Source organism: Heptranchias perlo, chromosome 30 (genome assembly GCF_035084215.1).
Source record: "Heptranchias perlo isolate sHepPer1 chromosome 30, sHepPer1.hap1, whole genome shotgun sequence".
Classification (NCBI taxonomy): Eukaryota; Metazoa; Chordata; class Chondrichthyes; order Hexanchiformes; family Hexanchidae; genus Heptranchias; species Heptranchias perlo.
In genome coordinates, this window is record NC_090354.1 from 6,254,352 (window position 1) to 6,279,649 (window position 25,298).

Below are 25,298 nucleotides of genomic sequence, written 5' to 3' on the forward strand. Positions count from 1 at the left end.
GGTGAGTTTCTTATGAATTTTAGCACCAATTTGGGGGGGTGGGGATGTTGGGCAAATAGACAATATCATCCTGGTCTCTTGCACATCCCCGAATTTAATCGCTCCACCATTGGCGGCCGTGCCTTCAGCCACCTAGGCCCTACGCTCCGGAATTCCCTCCCTAAACCTCTCCGCCTCTCTCTCTCTCCTCCTTTAAGATGCTCCTTAAAACTTACCTTATTGATCCAGCTCTTGGCCTGATATCTCCTTATGTGGCTCGGTGTCAAGTTTTGTCCGATTCCGTTCCTGTGAAGCACCTTGGGACGTTTTACTACATTAAAGGCGCTATATAAATGCAAGTTGTTATTGTTTGGCTGATTACAACATATTGGGGTAGATTGTGACTTTGGTGAGAGATGTAAAACAAGCTGCCGACTCGCTATCACCCGTTATACACGATCGCACAAAGTCAAGATCTACCCTAATGTACTCCCAGGCACTCACAAAACCTAATGTAAACCAACTCAGGACGTAAGCAAATCTTTTCCAGGCTCTAAGCTGCTTCTCATGCTTACCAGTGTTATTTCATTTTCTTACAATTAGACAGTAGGAATGTACTTTCTTACAGATAAGCAAACAGTCTGGACATGGGACGGGGTGTGAAGATCAGTGCTATTTCCAGCTGCTTCTGGCCCCGAGTTGCCAGCCTTGTCTTGGTGTAAAAACACTTTTGCCACTTGCATTTTCTTTCTTTTCTCCGAGTTTCTTTTCCCAGCTCTCCTGAAGGCAGTGATTGGTGCAAGCAGTATCCCACCGACTCATTCACTCGTCATGGGTGAGCCTTGACAGTGATTTGAGGGTTGGATGTCTGACTACTGTAAGGGGGGCTGCCCCTTTAAGTCCGATCCTAGTCTCACAGGCTGTGCGTACACATGCGTGCTCCAACAGGATTCACTCGACAATGATCAGGAGCAGGAATTCTGGTTCAGTTTTCCTTTTCCTTGCACGTAGTGTAATGGTTTAATTACTGGACTCGTAATTCAGAGAACATGAGTTTAGATCCCACTTTAAATTTGAATTCAGTTTAAAAACATTTGAAATAAAAAGCTGGCATTGGTAAAAGTGACCATGAAGCTGTCGGGTTATTGTAAAAACCCAACTGGGTTCACTGATGTCCTTTAGGGAAGCAAATCTGCCGTCCTTACCCAGGGTGTAAGGATAAACAACTACAGGCCATTCAGTTTAACCTCAGTAGTGGGGAAACTTTTAGAAACAATAATCCGGGACAAAATTAACAGTCACTTCAATAAGTGTAGATTAATTAGGAAAAGCCAGCACGGATTTGTTAAAGGCAAATCGTGTTTAACTAACTTGATTGAGTATCTGAAGAGGTAACAGAGAGAGTTGATGAGGGCAATACAGGTGATGTGGTGTATACGGACTTTCAAAAGGCGTTTGATAAAGTGCCACATAATGGGCTTGTCAGCAAAGCTGAAGCCCGTGGAATAAAAGGGGCAGTGGCAGCATGGATACGGAATTGGCTAAGTGACAGGAAACAGAGAGTAGTGGTGAACGGCTGTTTTTGGACTGGAGGGAGGTGTACAGTGGTGTTCCCCAGAGGTTGGCATAGGACCAGTGCTTTTTTTGATATATATTAATGACTTGGACTTGGGTGTACAGGGCACAATTTCAAAACTTGCAGATGACACAAAACTTGGAAGGGTAGTAAACAGTGAGGAGGATAGTGATAGACTTCAAGAGGGCATAGACAGGCTGGTGGAATGGGTGGACACATGGCAGATAAAATTTAACACAGAGAAGTGCTAAGTGATACATTTTGGTAGGAAGAACGAGGAGAGGCAATATAAACTAGAGGGTGCACTTCCAAAGGGGGTGAAGAACAGAGAGATCTGGGGGTATATGTGCACAAATCGTTGAAGGTGGCAGGGCAGGTTGAGAAAGCGGTTATAAAAGCATATGGGATCCTAAGCTTTAGAAATAGAGGCATAGAGTACAAAAGCAAGAAGGTTATGATGAACCTTTATAAAACACTGGTTCGGTCACAACTGGAGATCTGTGTCCAATTCTGGGCACCGCACTTTAGGAAGGATGCGAAGGCCTTGGAGAGAGTGCAGAAAAGATTTACTAGAATGATTCCGGGGATGAAGGACTTCAGTTACGTGGATAGACTGGAGAAGCTGGGGTTGTTCTCCTTAGAGCAGAGAAGGTTGAGAGGAGATTTGATAGAGGTGTACAAAATCATGAGGGGTCTAGACAAAGTAAATAGAAAGAACCAAATGCGACATGAGGAAAACCTTTTTTACTCAGCAAGTGGTTATGATCTGGAATGCACTGCGTGAGTGGGTGGTGGAGGCAGATTCAATCGTGGCTTTCAAAGGGGAATTGGATAAGTACTTGAAGGGAAAAAATGTGCAGGGCTACGGGGAAGGGCGGGGGAGTGGGACTAGCTGGATTGATCTCGCAGAGAGCCGGCACGGGCTCGACGGGCCGAATGGCCTCCTTCTGTGCTGTAACCATTCTATAATTCTATGATTCTATGTGACTCCAGTCTCACACTCTTTACTGTCCTCTGAAGTGGCCTAGCAAACCACTCAGTTGTAACACCACCTTCTCAGGGCAACGAGGGATGGGCAATAAATGCCAGCCTTGCCAGCGACGCCCACACCACGAGAATCGGAGGTGCTGAAGCCACCTATAGAACCCTAGAGCCTGAGTTCGGCTATGATTCAATGATCTCTGTCAGATCAGGCTGTAAAACTCCCTCGACTCTGTCCCAACAAGGTATCTTAACCCCACTATCAGGAGAACACTCCCCTCCACACCAGCATCAATTTCTATTTGCCACACCAGTTAACCTGATAGCCTGACTCATGTGAGGCCGACAACTTGATGCCACTGGTGTCAAATTAAGGCCATTGCTTTGCTCTAGCCTCTCGCCCATTATAATATGGGTTGAGACTGACCCTCACTCACTTCACTTACTGTCTTTGCAGCCATCAGAGAGAAAAGGCTTTGGCCGAGAAAATTGGACTTGCGCGCAAAACCAGCGGCAAGTTGGCGAAGTGGTTGCCCGATTTGGCCCGATCCAAATTCCTGAGGCCTCACTGAAAGGAAGCCAGAAAGCTGCATCGGGACACCTGTTTGGCGCTGCTGGTTGTTGTGAGTTGCCTGACGAATTCCTGCTTGCTTCAATGTCCAGCTGGCCCGCAGGTGGGAGGAGCACTCCTGCTACACCTGGCTCCACAGAAATGTAACTTTTCAAAAGTTTTGTGGCCATTTCCAGTGGTCCTTTTACGGATTGCTGGGTGGGCTGCTCAAGTCCAGGTACATGCCCCATCCATTTGTACCCGAATTTTGCATTGGGGTCCGACAACTGTTTCAAACGGGCACCCTGGAAAACTAAAAGGCGCCCACTTCCAATATGGCGACCAGCTTACTTGCGGGGTAGATTGGGCGCGGGAGGTCATGACCCAAAATTTACAGGTGCAACGACCATTTTACCCCCGAAGGAAGGGTAAGTTGAATTTCTCCCCATTTCAGTCCATTGGGTTTGGGCCAGATGGGAACTCACCTTGGAGAGGTGAAACTACAGCAAGGGTGAGAATTCCTCTGCTTTCTCTGTGTAGCAACATGGTAAACGTGTTTGTGACTTTTCTGCGTCCGACGTTTTCTAGAAAAAGTCTGGCACAGCTCAAGAACGATGTCACGACATAGATTGACCAGAGGAATTCTTAGCCAATGGTCTTTCCATGTCTCGAGTCTGTTCTAACGATCTCACCATTTAACACAAACCTCTAGCGACTGATGGCCATAGTTATGGTTCATTCTCTGGGGGCAGCCCATGTGCTTTTAATTCTGTTTTTTATTTAAGAGCAACAGCTGGCTGGCTGTGGGAGGGATATTTTCATGACTTACAGATTAGCTGAAGAGAATTCCAACATTCCACGATTCTTTCAGCTCAAACAGGCCTTGTTAAGGACACATTTATGTCCTATCACGTCTTCAGGAGATAATGGCTGTAATGTTACCTTATACAGTGAAGACACTTAAAAACGCAATTGTGTTTCCTGTTGAAAGTGCCAACATATAACAGGTGCGATTTGAAGCAAATCTCGCACAATTTAGGCTCTAATATCATATTGTCCTGATTTATGAGGCTAATGTGGAAGTTACAGAAATGTTTAATGAAGTGCGAGTTTGGGGTCATTAAAATAGTTATGATTGAGGTCTGATGTTTGAAATACCCTTGGGATAGTATGGCAGGAGTGTTGTTTTACTTACTGAGTAAATTATTCTTACCGCCCTGCACTTTCCCCTCTAATCACTTGTTAATTATTTCCATTACAGTTCATAAAATACTCAAATCCATCTCCTACACACTTCATTACTGTACTTTGGCTACAGTTGAAGCATTGAATTCATAGAATCATGGAATTCTCCCCTGCTCTTTCCCCAAAGCCTTGCAAATTTTTCCTTTTCAAGGATTTATCCAATGCCCTTTTGAAAGTTAATAATGAATCTGCTTTCACCACTCTTTCAAACAGTGCATTCCAGATCATAACAACTCACTGCATAAAAAAATTCTCCTCATCTCCCCCTGGTTCTTTTGCCAATTATCTTAAATCTGTGTCCTCTGGTTAATGACCCTCCTGCCAGTGGAAACAGGTTCTCCCTATCTATTCTATCAAAACCCCTCATTTGGTTTTGCCTACAAATTCTGGAAAAAAACCTCACATACTCTCCATCAAATAGTCGCTCTAACCAATCAATTTATCGCCGAATATTCAAACTAAGCCAAGTTTGCAGAATGACCCTTGCTTTAGCAGTAGAATGAGAGAAGCGATTTAACAAGATTTGTAATTCCCTTTCAAATTGAGATAGGCCCGAGCAAGGCCGTGGGGTAAATTTTCAAACTTTAACGCTCCTGGGAGTGTATGAGGGGAATTTTGGAGGGCCCAAATTCCCCATATGCGCTCCTGGTGCATGAAGTTCTGTGCCAGGAGCACCAATGCTGAAATTTCACCCCATGATTTGATAATATAGGATTTGTTTTGTAAGGCCTCATGACGGTGATTTTCTGAAAGGGAATGGCTATGTGTAAGGCCTGTCAGTGGTGCAGTGCCTTGAGAAATTTTCCCCTAAATGTGAGCTTTATGCAAAGTACAATTATCGAATATCAGTGCTAAGGATGTTATTAAGGACAAAAAAAAAGATGCATGAGAAAAGATCATTTGACCATCACAGCCAATTCTTCCACAAACCATCTACCCTATCATGGGCTCCACCTCACCCATTTAATCTCCCGAGGGTAAATTCTGTATAAATACTTTCTGAAACAAAATTCGGATATTATTCTTCCACCCTCTTACATCTTTGCTGTAATTGTGGGTCTTAAGGTACGATTAACATTATGGATTCTATTAATTATTCTGGGAGAGGGCAAAAAAATATTTTACAGCCGTTAACACTTCCAATTTGCACTCTCGTCAAGCAAGACGCCGTGCCAGAGGCAAAGACTCGCAATCTCAGAGCTACTGCATTATAATTGCAATGGTTCCTCTAAATCCACTTTATTATACAATAAAATCCAAATTGTTATCTCAAAAAAAAGAAAATCAAGCATTAAAATAATTAGCACAGTTATTGTACCAGAATGGGAGATAATGACGACCTATAATTGAATGACACGTAACAGACAAAAATAATGTAACTGTGATTTGATTTCCTACTGCAACAATTTGCATTTATACTGCACCTTTAACATAGTGAAACATGTTAAAGGTGCTTCACAGGAGCATAATCAGACAAAATTTGACACCGAGACACAGAAGGAGATATCAGGACAGGTGACCAAAAGCTTGGTCAAAGAGGTAGGTTTTAAGGAGCATCTTAAAGGGGAAGAGAGAGGTGGAGGGGTGGAGAGGCTCAGGGAGGGAATTCCTGAGCTTAGGGCCTAGGAAGCTGAAGGCACGGCCTCCAATGGCGGAGCGATGAAAATCGGGAATGTGCAAGAGGCCAGAAGTGGATGAGCGCAGAGATCTCGGAGGGTTGTAGGGCTGGAGGAGGTTACAGACAGAGATAGGGGGGAAAAACGCCATGGAGGGATTTGAAAAGAAGGATGAGAATTTTAAAAATCCGCTAAAAAACTGCTTTAAATGATGATTTATTGTTTAAGAAAAGAACAGAAAAGATGTAAACAACATTAGCATTTTAGTGACTCCCTCACCGCAAAAAGCCTTATTTGGGCCATGATTGGGACTTATAAGGGGTCATTTTATAAATTTAAACACCTGGCATGGAGCTCCATCCAGCGGGAGATCCTATCGGGAATTCCGTACTTGCTCCCCATGCTTTTCCAGGCAAGCACGTGCCTGAAATCCTGATACGCACCCACCATGGGCAAAGCTCCGAGGCAACAGCATGAACTCCGTAAACTACCTTTCCTTTTCTTTTTCACAGGGATGGTCCAGCAGTTACGTTTGTAGACATTAATCCTTAGACAGTAGCAAAGCCGAAGCCTGTTACTAAGAGGTATCTCTGCCTGGTAAGAGATGATGTGGCCACTGTTTCTTTTCCCCCTCTTCCTTTATCAGGGAGCTCTTTGCTTCAGTTTGGTCCCTCCTGCACCCCCCCAACCCCCGGCCCCACCCCGTACAGACCAACTGTGATTGAGATCTGAGTGAATGGGGAGTCTCAGAAGCAAGAACGCACTCCAGTATTCTGTGCGATTCATGAGTTTACAATATTTGATCTGTACAGAAGCAGTCAACATATCGCTCCTTTTAAGCACTGATGCCATTGACAGTGTACACTGAGAGATGTCTGTTTATCTTCTCCTTTAATAGACCAATTTTAGAAGTCTCATATAGCAGGACATGTCATTTCTTTGGGATCCATCCGTTCTGAATTACGTCCAATCCCTGGCATAAATGGGTCGGAGAAATTGATGTGTTTACCTTCTGTTGTGAGACTGCTCGACAGGAGCATCGATGTGGTGGTGACTTTACTTTCCAATGGATTCCAAAGGGTTTCTGTTGAGACGACATCCTGGGAATGTTCTGGAAGATCCTCGCAGAGCTCATCGCTGTGCTGGAACATTCCAAAAATAATTATGGAAGGATTAAAAGCATGGACTGGAGTTAATGAATGAGAGTTTATATTGATAATTTTCTCTTAAAGGCTGCAATAAGGGACAATTTTATGCTGTTGGTGTAGAAATGAAGACTGCCCAAGCTCATTTCACACAGGCGCCTTATAGCCAGCAGATAGAAAACCCTTTTTAATCCCATCAATCTGGGCTGGATTTGAACACAGGCCCTAGAAGCGAAAGAACAGTGTCTAACCCTGACATGACCTTGTCAGAGTTCTAAGAAATTTCCTTAGGGTGGCAGTGATTGCGTCGAGCGCTCCAGCACTAACCCTTCATAATAACATAGTAGGTACAGGAGGCCTTTCGGCCCATCGTGCCTGTGCCGGCTCTTTGAAAGAGCTATCCAATCAGTCCCATTCTCCTGCTCTTTCCCCATAGCCCTGTAAATTTTTTCCCTTCAAGTATTTATCCAATTCCCCCTTTGTAAGTTACTATTGAATCTGCTTCCACCGCCCTTTCAGGCAGTGCAATCCAAATCATTACAACTCGCTGCATAAAAGAAGTTTTCCTCTTGTCGCCTCTGGCTCTTTTGCCGACCACTTAAATCTGTGTCCTCTGCTTACCGACCCTTCTGCCACTGGAAACAGTTTCTCCTTATTTACTCTATCATAACCCTTCATGATTTTGAATACCTCTATTAAACCTCCTCTTAACCTTCTCTGCTCTAAGGAGAACAATCCCAGCTTCTCCAGTCTGTCCACATAACTGAAGTCCCTCATCCCTGGTACCATTCTAGTAAATCTCTTAGGATGAAACCAGGAATGAGGGACTTCAGTTACGTGGAGAGACTGGAGAAGCTGGGGTTGTTCTCCTTAGAGCAGAGAAGATTAAAGGGAGATTTGATGGAGGTGTTCAAAATCATGAAGTGTTGTATCAGAGCCTTCCTCAAAGTATAACCCTGTATTGAATTAATTACATTACATGCAGGTGTTCAATAGAAGTGTTCAAAATTATGAAGGGCTTTGATAGTGTAAATGAGGAGAAACTTTCCACTGGAGGGAGGGTCAATAACCAGAGTTCACAAATTTAGGATAATTTGCAAAAGTACCAGAGGGGGGATGAAGAGAAATTCTTTTATGCAGAGAGCTGTTCTGATCTGGAATGCACTGCCTGAAATGGCGGTGGAAGCAGATTCAATAGTAACTTTCCAAAGAGAATTGGATACGTGGTTGAAAAAGAAAAATTTGTAGGGCTATCAGGAAAGAAGCAGGGCAGTGGGACTAACTCTTTCAAAGAGCCGGCACAGGCACGATGGGATGAACGGCCTCCTTCTGTGCTGTATGATTCTATAATTAAATTTATTCCAAATGTTTTGAAATTGTAGTTAGAATATATAAGCACTAACATTTTTTAGCAAAATACTGTATGGCAGAAAATGGATGTACATTTTAAAACATGCTTTCAGTATCCAGAGAATTTACACAGAAAGGAAACCCAGATCTGAAGAATCAGTACTGAGGTAGTTGTTAATTGTATCATGTGATTAATATCAATTAATTGTATTCAGGTGGTGTGTGTCAATTGGGGACTCGCTTGTATTCTTTTTATATGAGAGCTTATCTAGGGTGTGTGTGTGTGTGTGTGTGTAAGGGGAATCTCTGTGAATAGAGGCTTGGAAGCAACTAAAGACCAGGCTCTAGTATTCTAATCTTCACCACATGGCTATCCAATTTATAACAGTAGTGTGTACTGTACCTCCTCCATGCAGTGATAGTCCAACCACTCCTGCCGGTGACGGTCAAACCCATTGGAACATCTAAATACCAACAAAAAACAATATAAATCTTTAAGTTATTACATATCAGGAGCTCTGAGAATGGGTTCTATCCAACATGTTCACTTTCCATTGTGTCTCAGGAGAAAAAAAATCAAAGCAATGTCCTTTTTAAAGAAGCCATGATGTGGCGATGCCGGTGATGGACTGGGGTGGACAAATGTAAGGAATCTTACAACACCAGGTTATAGTCCAACAGTTTTATTTGAAAATCACAAGCTTTCGGAGATTATCTCCTTCGTCAGGTAAGTGAGTATTCAGGTAGTGAGTGAGTATGCAGGTAGTGAGTGAGTATTCACCACCTGAATACACTCACTCACCTGACGAAGGAGATAATCTCCGAAAGCTTGTGATTTTCAAATAAAACTGTTGGACTATAACCTGGTGTTGTAAGATTGCTTACTTTTTAAAGAAAGAAGTGGGCGGCATTTTGACTTTGGGCAACAGTGTAAAACAGACGGTATCGATACAACCGCCTGGTATACATCTCTCCCGATTCTCATTTCCGTCGTCTGATGAATATCGTTCTCTTTCAGGTGCTGACTAACTTGCCGTCTATTCCCAGCGTTATCTGTGTACCAACTGCAGCTGGCTGATCATCAGCTGTAACAATGCTCGCTGTTGGCTAAACTTACAGGGAAATCTGTGGAGCTCTCTGAGTGACACACTAGGATATATTTTTCTTTTCCGACTATGCAGGATAATCACTAGTGCACAGAAACTCCTCGTTGATTAATCACCGGCGTAACCCTGCTTCAAACGAAATTTCCCAATGAATGGCATTGGAGGCGGGTTGATTAATTGGTGTTATTTTAATGCCCTCAGTGCCTGCTTTAGTTTAAATCCAGTCATTGCAGCTTCCCAGAGTATTTCAACCAAAGAACAGGAAACAGTGTGACTCTGATGTCACTCTGATGGATGCAGGTGAGGTCAGTGGAGATTTATCGGGAGAATTGTGGGAAGGCTCAAAAAGTGCTGGAAACGGTGAGGAAAATCTTCTCATAGAATCACAGACTGTTACAGCACAGAAACAAGCCATTCGGCCCATCAGGTCTGTGCTGATGTTTTTCTCCACATGAGCAATCCCCCTGCTCACTCCGCATACCCTTTAATATTCCTCTTTTTCAAACGACCATCTAATTCCCTATTAAAAGAACTGATGTACTTACGGTCACGTGGGAACACAGATATCTGATGTATGTTTGTGAAAACCCCAGTTACAAGGGTTGCCAACTCCGGCTGGATGTATTCCTAGAGGTTTCATCACATGATCTCCTCCAACCAATTGCCCCCAGCCCCACCCCGTGCTCCCCCCATTGGTCGTCCCACATGTCCATTCCCATGATGCAACATCCTCCCCACGGCCAATTGGAAAGCGAACAATCTCTTCATTACCTGATTGGATGATTCTTGACTGTCAGTCAAACATTCTTTTCTTTCCCAACTCCAACATTTTTATAATTAGTAAACAAAAGTACTGAAAGATATGATGATTTTATTTTTAATGCCCCTATTATTTTACTCCTGGGTTGTTCCCAGCAGCGTCCTTGGGGATTAATCTTCAATTCCTGGAGACTCCAGGACAATCCTTGCACGTGGAGGAGCATCAAAATGGAAGGAATCAGTGCTTGCTTTTGCTAACATTGGAGGTCGCCCAATGTTACGAGCTCACCAGCACAGAAAATAGCAAATGCGGCACAAGACAGGCCGAACATTAAAAGATAAATGAGATCCCAGCTTGCTGATGATGTCATGTGAGTCCGCCTGCTAACACGATTTTCTCACAGCAGGACCCTGTGAACCAAAACAAAACTGGTTTGAACCAGAAATGGTTCTGGAATGTTCGCCACACGCCAGAAAAGTCTGGTGTGACACGATTAGTTGAAAGAGCCCGAAAAGGACACACAAGATATTGTAATCTGGCAAAGAGTGACGGTGGGAGACAGGAGCCCATCAGGTGATTGGAATTGTTTTATCCCTGTTTTGGAGAGGAGTTTTAATTATTGGCACAGGAATTCCACTTCAATGAATTTCCTATATATAGAGAAAAAAGTGACAGCATGAAAACATGAATGCGGCCGTATGAAATGTTGCCATGGTAACTGCTTTGAAAAGGGCCTAGTATTGCAAACAGCTCAGAGCTGATCAACCACACAAAAGCTCACAGATGCAATTATTTGAAGGTGTGATTGAGTGAGTATTACATACACTTCCACCTTGCAAGATAAAACACACCTTCAGTCAAAGCCTGAGTTCAAAACTTCCAACCTTTTCTTTCAGTTGCAACCATTCTTGTCTCTCTCTCTCTTTTTATTGATATTACGATCATTAATTCTCTGAACTTGCATCTTTCGTTCACAAACACTGCACGACATGCTCTTCCTCCTCTATCATTCTCACTGTGTTGAAATCAGTATTTGTTGTACCATCTCTCACTCTAACTCAATCTTTCCCAGGGTCTCAGACCTGGGGAACTCTTCACCTCTCTGTCGTCCCTTCTTGCCACAATCTCAGGCTTTTAAAACCCAAGCTTGCGTCAACACTCTTTTGCCGTGACGCTCCCTTCCTTTAAATTTGACGGTAACCTGCACGGTGGACCATTGTCTCTCACCAAGGGTCCTCCGTATATAAAATCTTCCTCTGTAAAACTGCAGTAACGTCGCCACAGAATGGATTGAGAAACAAAGATGGCATTCGAATCCAAAAGGGAAATAATGATAAATACAGCTCTGTTAAACCGTTCATCAGAGATTATATATAAGTAATACTTGCATTTATATAATGTCTTTCAAGTCAAGGCATCTCAAAGCACTCTATGCATGAATTACTTTTCGAAGTGTAATGAGTTCGGTAGATAGGTGGGAACTGCTCGCCAACAGCAACATCCAACTGCGATTGAGATGAGTGATCAATTAATCTGGTTTTAGATGGTATTTGTTTAGGGAGCAATATGGACACATGGTTACCACTGAGTTACAAAACAATGATGGAATCAAGTGATTTTGCTGGCTCATAAACCAACCAGCATCCTTGCAGCCAGCAACAAGAGGAAAGAAAGAAATAAAGTAAGAAAGAACATTTACGTAGAGCCTTTCATGTTCCAGGATGTCCCAAAGACCCTTACGGCCAATTAATTACTTTTAAGTGTAGTCACTGTTGTTATGCAGGCAAATGTAGCAACACATAGTAAGGTCCCACAAACAGCAATGAGACAAATGACCAGATAATTGTTTTTTTGGTGGTGTTGATTATGGGATAAATGTTAGTGACAATTGGGAGGGGTCCCCTGCTCTTCTTCCAATCGTACCATGCGATCTTTTACGTCCACTATATAGGCAGACGGGGTTAGCGTCTCATCCAAAGGACAGCACCCCCAAAAATGTAGCACTTCTTCAGTACTGCACTGAAGTGGCAGCCTAACATCCCACAGTTTGATACATCCCCTTGGTCCCCAGGGGAGAACGAAGAACATTCTAGCCGATGCCATGCAGATCCCCTTCTGAACTTGTAAAACTAGAACCTTGTGTCTGGGTGGGCGGCACGCGAGCAGCTTTTAAAGACTAAGAATATGACCACCGCATCTCTCAGGAATCAGTTTGAAAGAAGATCACAAGAGAAGCGGACTGAATTTTCAAAAATTAATGGTTGAGTTTGTCTATGATCCTGTCAGTGTGTTGTGTGAAGGGAATTTGTGATTTCAATTGGTATGTTTGTGCACAGATCTCAAATGCAATTTAATTTGTTTTTGTGCCTCCTTCGCTTTTCTCTCATCTCCTGAGGCACCGACTCATGTTGTTATAAGAAGGATAACGTTTCGACTTTAGCTGGAACCTTGTGGGGGGTGTGCATCAAAATCTCTGATATGCAATGTTGCCCACCTGGTAGCGCAAAGTTGGAAAACGTTTTGTAACATTCCAGGGAACACTATAGCTGCTCCCTGGTACCTTGCCCCATTGGCTTTCTTCATGTTTTCCCTTAGACAATGAGCATCTGCAAGCTGTTTCACCATGGGAAGCATCACAACCAAGACCACTCATCAAAATCAAAACCCAAGTGTCAGCCGTGGTTGCGCTCTCACCTCTGAGTCAGAAGGTCGTGGGTTCAAGTCCCACTCCAGAGACTCGAGCACAAAATCCAGGCTGACACTCCCTGTGAAGTACTTTCGGATGAGATGTTAAACGGAGGCCCCGTCTGCCCTCTCACGTGTATGTAAAGGATCCCATGGCACTGTTTGAAGATGAGCAGGGGAGTTCTCCCTGGTGCCCTGGACAATATTTATCCCTCAACCCACAAACCCAAACTGCTCAGAGATTCTTAGGTCTCCTTTGTATCATGAGATGGGGCATGTAGGGCACTAACTGGGCTCCTACCAAGGAGAAGGCAATTTCTGTGTGTTCCTCAACATATTCTGCCCCTCACAGTCTCCCTTGTGTTGGAAGCCTCCTGTCTTCACTCCAAATATTGTCCCAGTGCCATGGGATCCTTTAAGTGGTCATTTATCTCATTGCTGTTTGTGGGACCTTGCTGTGCACAAATTGGCTGCTGCATTTCCTACATTACAACAGTGAATACACTTCAAAGGTACTTCATTGTCTGCAAAGTGCTTTGGGACATTCTAAGGTAGTGGAAGGCGCTATATAAATGCAAGTTCTTTCTTTCTTTCAATCCTATTGTTGGAAGGGTAAGGGTGCTTTGGCCCATTCTGGACATCTGGTTCAGTTCCACACTCGGCCGTACACTCACCAACTGAACCATCGGGGAGATCTCCAGATGTTTTTTTTAAAAAATAATACATTTGTAATGGAATGGGATGGATGACTTAAAAATCAGAAAGCTATGCTGTCCTGAAATACTTTGGCTGGTATGAAGTCAATAAAACAGTCGTAATGTGCCAGCTTGTCTGAACTGTCGGAATTTGAAACAGCCTCAGTCTAGGTCTGAGTGGACACAGATCCACAAACCCAAACTGCTCAGAGATTCTTAGGTCTCCTTTGTATCATGAGATGGGCCATGTAGGGCACTAACTGGGCTCCTGCCAAGGAGAAGGCAATTTCTGTGTGTTCCTCAACATATTCTGCCCCTCACGGTCTCTCTTGTGTTGAAAGCCTCCTGTCTTCACTCCTAAATCTTCATTAAGGACCACCCATTCTCACAGCACAAGCATGCCCACTGCTAGATGCTCCCAAGCTACAATACCTCCTCATCTGCAAGAAATACTGTTTCCCCCTTGATAGCCCCTTCTTCTGACATGGGCTTCTTCAGTGTCACTTTTCAGTATGTTATAACCCTCATCCAACAACAACAACAACTTGCATTTATATAGCGCCTTTAATGTAGTCAAACGTCATCCCAAGACGCTTCACAGGAGCGATTATCAAACAAAATCTGACACCGAGCCACATAAGGAGATATTAGGGCAGGTGACCAAAAGCTTGGTCAAAGAGGTAGGTTTTAAGGAGCGTCTTAAAGGAGGAGCGAGAAGTCGAGAGGTGGAGAGGTGGAGAGGTTTAGGGTGGGAATTCCAGAGCTTAGAGCCTAGGCAGCTGAAGGCACAGCCGGCCGCCAATGGTGGAGTGATTAAAATCGGGGATGCGCAAGAGGCAAGAATTGGAGGAACGCAGAGATCTCGGAGGGTTGTAGGAGGATACAGAGATAGGGAGGGGCGAGGCTGTGGAGGGATTTGAAAACAAGGATGAGAATTTTAAAATCGAGGCGTTTCCTCAGGGGGTGATGGGTGAACGGGACTTGTGCGAGTTAGGATACGGGCAGCAGAATTTTGGATGAGCTCAAGCTTATGGAGGGTGGAAGAACAACAGAGGACAAAGCCTGGCAACAGGAGCAAGGAAAACCACTGTGAGGGACCTCATCCCGTTTCAAGAAGTGAGTCAACCAAGAAGACTGAATATTGGAGATTGCCCTTATGGTTCTACAAAGATCCCCATCCTTGCCTTAAAACTCTTCCTTGTCCCATCCTATGTTGATGACCTCCTCCGGCAGTATGTCCTCCATTTTTATCCGTTCAGCCAACTGAGGTTGCTCCTTCAGCCACAATGTGCCCCTCACTTCTCCGCAACCTTCTCCCTCAACACCGCTGCCTTGCCATCTCCCTCCCTGCCTTGAAAGATTCTTCTCCTCGCCCGTGCCTTTCCCCTCTTTCCCCCTTTCTCCTTCCTACTCATGATACACGGCGCTGTAAAGTGCTCTGAGACGTCCCTCTGTATGTGAGGAGTCTACGGAGATGGAAGTTGTTGTTGTAGTTGAGGAGATGGAAGTTGTTGTTGTAGTTGAGGAGATGGAAGTATGGAAGTTGTTGTTGTAGTTGAGATTTAATTGACTTCCTCTGTAAACGTTGACACAGTGGATGCGGGCGGATGAGGTAGTAGCGAGAGCTCGAGAATTGGTAACGGTTCCCGAGCAGGCGCTGCCTAGGATTTCACTCACCCCATTCCCCCACCCCGCCCCACCCCGCCCCCCCCACCCAGGAAACAGGGAAGGCCAAGTGTGTCTGAGTGATAGCAAAGAGTGAAACAAAAAAATGCGGCAGAAATATTGAGATAGACAGCAGAGCGTTAGAATCGACCCGAATGTCTGTCAAATGTTTACCAGACAGACGAACATCTGCTTCTTCTTAATGACAACACAGCTGGTTGTAGCCAATGAGAATCTGCTTGTGTTACCGACAATGCTTAATCAACTGTAAGTTTTCAAAAGTCTAGCCATTTATTTTCTGGCACAGGTTCTGGCAGATTCAACGGCCGTTCACTTGTTTGACTAATGAATAATGAACTATTTGGACCCTCTATAACTCTGTTCCAGATGCTTTGCTGTTCTAGCATCTCCTCACTTTGTTTAAACTATTTAAAAAAAAATACATGTAATATAGGCAACTCCCTTTTTACCCTGTTGTGTTCTGAATGTGAGAATCTTTGAAATGACCAGAAGTGGGCAGTCCTATATTCCATTGCTCTGATTGGCTGTAATATCAGGAAACTGGACTCCGAGTGGCTGGCTGACCTGTCAGTCTCGGGCTCACGCGACGCTTTCGAAGAATGCATTGTTGCCCAATAATAATCAGAGGGGCTGAACAGTTCAGAAAGCATTTCCGAAATGAATGCTGCTGTTTCTTGGTTATTAAATGCAGGGAGAAGTTGAATGAGGAATCGATGCTTGAGAGACGGGACAGTAAAAACAACAATGCCTTGAATGTAGTTATAGCCCAAGGAGCTTCACAGAGGAGAAATGGATGCTGAGCACTAGGAGTGGAAATGTTAGGGGAGGTGATTAAAGACATGGGCCAGGAATTTCCTTGGAGCTGCTCCCAATCCTCCAGCATAACTTCACTGGAAAGTGGGTAAAGCTCCAAGGGAATTCCTGACCATGGACAAGGAAGTAGGTTTTGAGGAGACTTTTGAAGGTGGGGAGACAAGTAGCAAGGGGGGAGGCATTAAAGTAGAATAGCTCCAGAGAGGACAAGATTCTGTCACTGATGGTGGGACAGAGGGAGGGAGATGCAGAGGAAGCCGGAGAAGGAAGAGCAGAGGCCAAGAGTTGAGTTATAGGGCTGGAGGAGTCCGCAGAGGTATGGTGGGGCGAGGCCATGAAGGGGTTTGTAAACACGGACAAGGATGCAGAATTAAATGCGTTGGAGGAATGAGAAACAGCAAGATAGAGAGAATGGTAGAGCAAGAGAGAGAATGGGAGAGCAAAGGGCTTTGAACAGGGCTTTAGTGAGACCACATCTGGAGTACTGTGTACAGTTTTGGTCTCCTTATCTAAGGAAGGATATACTTGCCTTAGAGGTGGTGCAATGAAGGTTCACTAGATTGATTCCTGGGATGAGAAGGTTGTCCTATGAGGAGAGATTGAGTAGAATGGGCCTATACTCTCTGGAGTTTAGAAGAATGAGAGGTGATCTCATTGAAACATATAAGATTCTGAGGGGGCTTGGCAGGGTAGATGCTGAGAGGTTGTTTCCCTAGCTGGAGAGTCTAGAACTAGGGGGCATAGTCTCAGGATAAGGGGTCGGCCATTTAAGACTGAGATGAGGAGGAATTTCTTCACTCAGAGGGTTGTGAATCTTTGGAATTCTTTATCCCATAGGATATGGATGCTCAGTTATTGAGTACATTCAAGGCTGAGATAGATAGATTTTTGGACTCTAAGGGAATCAAGGGATATGGGGATCGGGCGGGAAGGTGGAGATGAGGTCAAAGATCAACCATGATTTTATTGAATGGTGGAGCAGCTCAAGGGGTCATATGGACATCTGCTGCTCCTATTTCTTATGTTCTTAAAAGAGAGAGAATGAGAGAGCAAAAAGAGAGAATGGGAAAGCAAGAGAGACAGAGAAAAAATAGAATGAAAGAAACAAAGGAGAGAGCAAGAGAGAGATAGAGAGAGAATAATACTGAGGACAACAAAAAGAGAAAATGGGGGAAACAAGAAGAGCAGAGTAAGAAAACAAGAGCAATTAAGAGGTTGTAGAAAAAGAGAGCACAAGAGAATAAGAGAGAATTGAAGAATGTGAGAGTGTGAGTGAGAGACAAAAATGAGATGAAGAGAATGAAAAACAACAGTAGAATGAGAGAGAGATAGAGATAGAATTATAGATTGAAAATACATGATGGAGAAAGACAGAGAGATTAAGAGGATGAAGCACTGGAGAGACAGAGATAGAGCAGGAGTCATTCTGTGTTTCTAAGTCTAATTGAAATCGTCTCCCTTTTGTACCAACATTTGACTCTGGAGGAGAATGACAACCGCAGTAAGAAATGTAATTACCGGCTAGGACTCAGGACAGTCAAAGACAGTCCTGTTAAAAAGTGGTATCCCAGGTGGCTGTACAGCCTATGGTCAATGCACTGTAAATTATGTCAATTCTGGTGCCATTTGGCGTTGTAAGCTGTTTTTTGATATTAATTGCCTTTTGCAGTAGCAGCTGCACTGTCTGTTCTGTTAGAGATGTGGCTGAAGCCATGAGACAGGATATGACATCGACATGGCAAGTCCATCTGTCATGTCCCACTTGTAGCAACGTGACCACAATGTTCAATGGGGTAAATTTTGAGAGACTCAGCTCCTCAGGCAGGAACATAGGAACAGGAGTAGGCCATTCGGCCCCTCGATCCGGTTCCGCCATTCAATTAGATCGTGGCTGATCTGTATCTTTACTCCATTTTCTTGGGCACCCAGAAAATGGGGAGCACTGCGAATCAGGAGCACCGACCTCCCCGTCCAATCTCTGATCTGCACTCCCGTCGATTGAGACTCCAGGCCAGGATTGGAGTCTTGCAAAATCTGCCTTAATATTCTTGATGCTTTTCAAGGACAGTGGCTTCTATACTTAACTCATGTAGGAATGGGCTGTGATACTCAATGTTTTTCAGATAATGTGTTACAGTCCTTAATGTTCTTTCCAGAAATCTATTCTGGGTTGAATTATGGGAAGTGTATTAACTTACAAGCAGGAACATCAGGAATAGGAGGCCATTCAGCCCCACAGTCCTGCTCCACCATTCAATTAGATCATGGCTGATCTGCACCTCAACTCCATTTTCCTGCTTTTGCTCCCTATTCCTTGATACCCTGATCTAATAAAAATCTATCGCTCTCAGTCTTGAAAGCTCCAATTGTCCCCCAGCATCCACAGCCTTTTGGGGGAGAGGTCCAAATTTCTACTATCCTTTGTGTGAAAAAGTGCTCCTTGATTTTGCTCCTGAACGGCCTGGCTCTAATTTTCACATTATTGGGTAAATTTTAACCCCACGAATGGGTGGGTTGGGGGCAGGTGGGAAGTTAAAAATTGTAAGAAAGTAAAACCCGCCTCCAACCCGCCCACTTCTGGTTTTAATGGAGGTGGGTCACGGGGCGGGTCACCAACCTGCTCTCAGGAGGCGGGTCGGTCAGTAAAATCTTTCAAGGGGGCTGCGGGCCTCCATTTTAATAGGTTTTATATTTTTAACTCTTGGGGGCCGGGATTCCCGGGCCTTCTGCTTCACATCGTGTAAGAGGAGGTGAGAAGGCCCAGCTCAGCAGGTCAGTGCATTTATTGCACTGGTTGTGGGCCAGGAGGAGCAAGAGTGTTTCCTCCAGGCCCAACAACCCACCTGCCGCGATCCCGCACCCGTGATCGGCCGACCCCCTCCCCATGTCCGATCTCCCCCAACAACCTCCGACCTCCCATGATCTCCGACCCCCTCCCTCCCCCCCAAGCCCACCGATCTAAGACTTACCTGCTGGCATCTGCTCGTTGGCTGCTCTTCAGTCTGACCGACAGCCAGCCTGACAATCTGTCTGGCTGTCGGACGGGAAACCTACTGAAAAAAATTGAAAGACGTCCTTACGTCAAAATCGTAAGGACGTACTTCCGGGTTTCCTGTCTGGAAAGCCCCCTCCACCCCACCCCTCCGCTCTCTTCCTGGCTCCCCATTAAAATTTACCCCTATGTCCCCTTGTTCTTGATTTCCCCCATCAGAGGAAATTGTTTCTCCGTATCTACTCTATCAAATCCTTTTAGAATTTTAAACACCTCAATCAGATCACCCCTCAATCTCCCATATCCAAGGGAATACAAACCATGTTTATGCAATTTGTCATCATAATTTAACCCTCTATGCCCCGGTATCATTCTGGTGAATCTGCACTGCTCCCCCTCCAAGGCCAATATATCCTTCCTGAGGTGTGATGCCCAAGACTGAACGCAGTTCTCCAGATGGGGTTTGACCAAGGCTGCGATTCTATGCAGTGCTTAAATGCTTTGTATTTCCATCTAATTGGATGGAAATGCCCTTAATGTATGAAAGCAATGATTCAATTATATTGATTTTGTGTTTGTTTAATTCTTTCCAAGGGCTCAACATAGTGACAGCAATGACTCATGTGCATTGATTTTGAATTTATCTTACTCCTGACAAGTAGGTAACTGACATCCATGGGGGAATGGATGGAAAAACTAGAGGGGAAAGAGTCCTTTCTTGTCTGTGAAGGAACTGTACAGATGGTATCCCTGGAGCATGCTCACCAAGGGCGGCAGCAAGAACACAGGGCGAGAAAAGAGCAATCGTACATATGTTAGAGCAATCTCTCCTTCTCAGTTCCCTTCTCTCCCGAAAGTGCTCCCCGAATTTCGAGGCCATCAGCTCCAGGGATCATGATTCTCATCAGCGTATTTGCTGCCTTTTCTGGTCCAGTTGGGGCAGTTTATTTGTTAAACCCAACCCATTAAGATGTTGTTGAGTTTCATTTCCAATTTCCTTGCTCCCACCTTCTAAAGATGCTGGCTCGTGCCACTATACAGCTCCGTGGTGCTCAATAGCCTCTGGTATTTTGCCTGCGTGGCCATTTATCATGTGCAAGCTCGGGCAGAGAGTGCCAACATACAATTATTCATGGGACATCACTGTCATCCTGTCCTTACCCTAATCCACACAGACTTTTTCCAGGCATGGTGGGGATTAGGGGTGGGGGAGAGAATTTATCTGGATAACTGTCAGGAGTGGGAACCCCAGTAGATTTCCCCCCTCCCTAACCCAAGAACTTTGAGGCCAGTTGTGCTACTGCCACCACTGCTGTAGCGGAGACGAGCCACACAGGCGGGATTGACTCTCTGAGTTTCCTGGGTCAGTACCACATTGAGCGGTGCAGCCACTCACTGAGTTCTACAGGAGTCCTTCGTGATAAGGCCGATTGGCTGCAGTAATCAAATCGTCGGCAGAATAATGACTGAAGCTGAAAGTTCAGTTGGATCCTTTGCAACGACCACCTTCCGCTTCTAAAGAAGAACAGGGACTGGCAGAGGTCTAAACTACCCAAGCGGTAAACTGTAAATCAGTTATTCCAGATTCTGCTGCCCACTCTCTGCATGTAGATGGCGACAGGAATAAGATAATTGTAACTGAGGGCCCATTCAGTATTAGCCGTAGCTCAGTGGGGAGCACTCTCGCCTGGGATAGACAGTCATGGGTTCAAGTTCCACTTCAGAGACTTGAGAACAAAATCCAGGCTGACACTCCCAGTGCAGTACTGAGGGAGTGCCGCATGGTCGGAGGTGCCATCTTTTGGATGAAACATTAAACCGAAGCCCCATCTGCCCTCTCAGGTGGATGTAAAATATCCCATGGCACTATTTCGAAGTAGAGCAGGTGTCCTGGCCAACTTTTATCCCTCCACCAACATCACTAAAACAGATTATCTGATCATTATCATGTTGCTTTTTGTGGGAGCTTGCTGTGTGCAAATTGGCTGCCGCGTTTCCTACATTACAACAGGGTGACTGCACTTCAAAAGTACTTCACTGGCTGTAAAGCGCTATGGGACATTGTGAGGTTGTGAAAGGCGCTGTATAAATGCAAGTCTTTCTTTCTTCTTCCTTCATTCCTCATCAGGACAAAACTCACCAAAAGATGACCTCGGAGCCCTATGGAGCTGTCCAACTCTGGGCCAGCACATTGCTCAGCCAGTGGCTTGTTTTCCCAGGCTTGGGTTGGGTGGTTCCAGATTGACTCCCAGGCCTGTCCACAATTAGTGAAACGCATTAAAATAAGGGCAGGTCACTCCAGATGGGAAATGGCTAATTTTGATCAGTGATGTCACCACAGCGACTTGGCACGAAGGAGACCCAAAACGGAAGTTGCTCATTGAGGGCAAGGAAACCCAAAGACCTTTTTTATAAAGAGTAATAATTTTGTAATTTTAAGATTAGGTGAGTTACTCTGAACAGAAAGCGCTCTTCCTAAATGCTGCTTGCCATTTAAGCGAGCTACAAGCTACACATGGGGAGAGGGGTAGGAGACTCTTACCTCTGGAGAACACCACACCAGCTGCAGTTGAAGCGGCTCTCAGCGTTGGCACAGGCGTTACAACTCAGGTGTTGCAGACACACTGTGAGTGAGAGAGAGGAGACGATGGTATGAATTCACTGAACTAGTAGAGAAAGCAGACAGTGAGAACGGTTAAAGGATCCCTGGAATTAATTACAGCACTAAAATAGTAAGGAGGAAACTGCCCAAAACCAGCCTGGAATCATTAAATGACTTGAGAGTCAAAGCGAATCCCTCTGTGGGATTCAAAACATCAGCTGCTTCCGCCATAGACATTTGATGCAAAAAGTTAAAAAAAAATGAGGTGAAATATTCTCCAGCTTAATGTCAGTAGAAATTAAGCTAAAGTTTTTGGCTCCCCTTTGCACTTCCGTTCCTCTGGCCTTGACTTCATCAACCTTCTTGGCTGCCACCTCACACTAAGGCATCCTGCTCAACCCTGAGCTGAATTTCCTTTCCACATTTGATCCGTTACCAAGGCAATTTTCTGTCACCCCTGAAAGATTGCTTGCCTCTGGCCCTACCTCTCCTTCATTGCTGCCAATACACAATCTTTACCTTTGTCACCTCGAGGGTTGCCATCTCAAATGCTCTCCCCTCCAAAAACTAGAACTTATTCAGGACCCTCGGGTTTGTGTCCCCTGCTACCACATTCCCATTTATCCCTTCGTTCCCCAGCTCCACTAGCTCCCCGCGCCCCAGTAAATTGATTTTGAGATTCTTGTACTTGTTTTGAAAACACTTCGTGGCCTTCACCCACCCTATCTCAGTGATCTGAGACAGTCGTAAGCCCCTATGCTCACACCCGATGTTCCTCTGACACCAGATTACACCTTGCTCCTCCCACTCCACCATTGGTGGCTAGTCTTTAGTTAATATACCCCAGTCCACTAAACACTCTCCCTAAATCCCTCCATCTTGCCACCTGACTTCAAAGGCCTCCGGAAAACCCTTCTCATTGTTGTCGGCCTCCTCCACCTGGAATTCTATCCTGCTTGGAGTCCCCCATCGTAAAGCACTTTTTATTTACACAAGGAATGCTACAGAGATGTAAGTTGCTGCTTCTGAAGGAATAGGGTGAGGGCTTCTCACTGGAACTCACTGCTGAACAAGTATAGGTGTGAGCATGTTTGATCAAGACAACAGCAGTTATATGATATGGGAAAGATGTGGAAAGCATTAGGTAAGAGGAGTTGGAAATCTCTGCAGATTTCAGTTTATTCCAAATTCTGAAACATGAAAAGTTAAAGGAGCCTGTTCTAGATCATTAATTTTTTAAATGTTTATTAGTTTTTAAATATTTTTGCTTACAGACCCCTCCAGGGAATACATTTAATCGATGAAAAGAACGAGAGGTGACATGAGCAAAAAACATGTTTATGCAGTGAGTTGTTATGATCTGGAATGCACTGCCTCAAAAGGCAGTGGAAGCTGATTCATAAGTAACTTTCGAAAGGAAACTGGATATATACTGGAAGGGTAAACATTTGCAGGGCTATGGGGAAAGAGCAGGGGAGTGGGACTAATGGGATAGCTCTTTCAAAGAGCCGGCACAGGCATGATGGGCCGAATGGTGCTGTAGCATTGTGGGTAGTGTGCCTGTTTCCTATCCCTCTCAGCTGAGGGCAGTATGTGCTACCCGGAGACCACAGAAGGGAACGGTATAAATACCACTTCAAAGGAAATGAAAGAAAAACAGCTCTATGGCACAGAAACAAATGGTGGGGACAGACCGAGGGAACTCTCTTAAAGACAGAAAAATCATGGATTGAGAAAAGGTCCAGCAAGACATCCACAGAAAATCTACACTCCATCATAGACTCTACTCACCCATTTAATCAACAGAGAAAAGGTTTTGTAAAGTTACTTCCTGCCCCTAAAGGTAAGTCAAGTGGACTCATATCTAACCTTACATCCTACACGGTACATCCCAGACCTGTCACCTTCCATTGCCTCAGCACCTATGGAATCATCATGTTGCTCGCACTATTCGATTACCTCCAGCTTTGCTTATCTTTTATAACCCTCAGGCCTGTTCCTGACCAGATATTCACCACCTCTAATGGTGCCAATCCATGCTGTTTCATCTGAGAATCTGTTCCACACATCTACAACTCCACAAGGGGGGAAGGAAATCTTTCCAATCTCAAAATATCTCATTTAAAGCTTGTTAATTTTACATGCAGGTCTTCCAGTTCAGTCGTCACAGAACACCAATTATACCAAAGCCCTGTGAGTATCATGCCTGCCTCACTGTGGTCTGCCAGTGCATCCAGCTGGTAACAATGATTAAAGATTAGCAGAGCACTAGGTCAATTAGTAGAGTCCAAGTCTGAGGCCGTTACACTGAAGCGATCAGTCCCTTGGCCAGGCCCACATGTCGAATAATTCATTCAGTTCTAGGCGCCGAGGCAGAAGGGAAATATCCCATCCCCGGTGCAGAGAAGGGCACGGGGCTGATTGCAAGTAATAGTGGACTGAGTTATGAGGAAAGGCTGGAAAAACCCGTAAGGTTTGAACATCTTGAAGCCAGAAAGGGTCGGAGTGGCAGCTATAACGGGGGCGGGGGGGGCGGAAAATGTGCTGGATCCCGGATACCCCAGGATTCCACAACATTTCGCCCAGGCCTAGAAATTTCTAACAGAGGATTCATTAATGGATCTTCTGCCTGCCTTCCCCCACATCATGGGGGCACAGACCCCAGGCTTCCCTGACCGTTACTCCCTGTACACTCTTGAAAAGCCTCGGTGGAACTCACACCAGTGGAGACCTGGGAAAAGTCCCTATGAGCGTTCCAAACCTTCACCAGAGTCAGGTATTTGATCCTGGAGAGGATCGATTACCTTCTCTGGTCAGTGCAGCGCCAATGAGAGCCAAAGAATTTTTTAAAAAAACTTCTTCAACCGACTTGGGCCTCCAGAGGGCTCCAGTCTGCTTTGGAAAGATGGGTTGGCTCCAATCAGGGGAGGCTGCCACTGATACACCCTTGCACCCACCGGTAGACCACCCCGACTATGCAAATGACAAAGACCCCGGAATTTGGGGTCTCAGGCTTCGGGTGAGATGGGGTAGAGGGGGTTCCGCACTTACGGTCTTGGAACAGGGGCCCCAAGAACTTCCAGACCATAATCTTCAGCTCAGAAAGGAGATGAATGAGAAGGAACCTTATGGAGAATACAAGATACTAAGTGGAATAGACAAAGCTAATCCACTGAAGGCCAAGGGTACAAAATAATTAAAGTCTTCACATAGTGATTAATTCAGGGAATGGTGTCTGGGTAGTTTAGTGGAGCCAAAAGCTCCAGAGACATTCAAGAGCCAGTAGGATGCTGTAATGTGGAACTGTAGGTTTCAACAGGATGATGTGGTAGATGGGCTGAATGGCCTCTCTGATCTTTGTGATATCAGTATTGTCTACAATAGAAGCACTAACACGTTCCACAGCTTTGCAAAAGGGAGATGTGAGGGTTAATTTAATGAATTCTATTCCAGTTCCTTTTTTGCAGGATGACTGACAGGAGACCTGTCTCTGTCGATGTTACCCATTCATAATAAA

General features: G+C 44.9%; 1 protein-coding gene across 1 annotated transcript in view; it reads right to left on the reverse strand.

The window, feature by feature from the left end:
- Nucleotides 1-25,298, reverse strand: part of LOC137299854 (plexin domain-containing protein 1-like) — a 212,399-nt gene that overhangs the window by 47,633 nt on the left and 139,468 nt on the right. The window contains exons 9-11 of the mRNA XM_067968792.1: nt 21,722-21,803; nt 8,846-8,906; nt 6,957-7,089 (exon numbers count right to left, since the gene is read on the reverse strand). Of these exons, the coding sequence (XP_067824893.1) occupies nt 6,957-7,089; nt 8,846-8,906; nt 21,722-21,803 (276 nt within the window). The remainder of the gene's footprint in view (nt 1-6,956; nt 7,090-8,845; nt 8,907-21,721; nt 21,804-25,298) is intronic.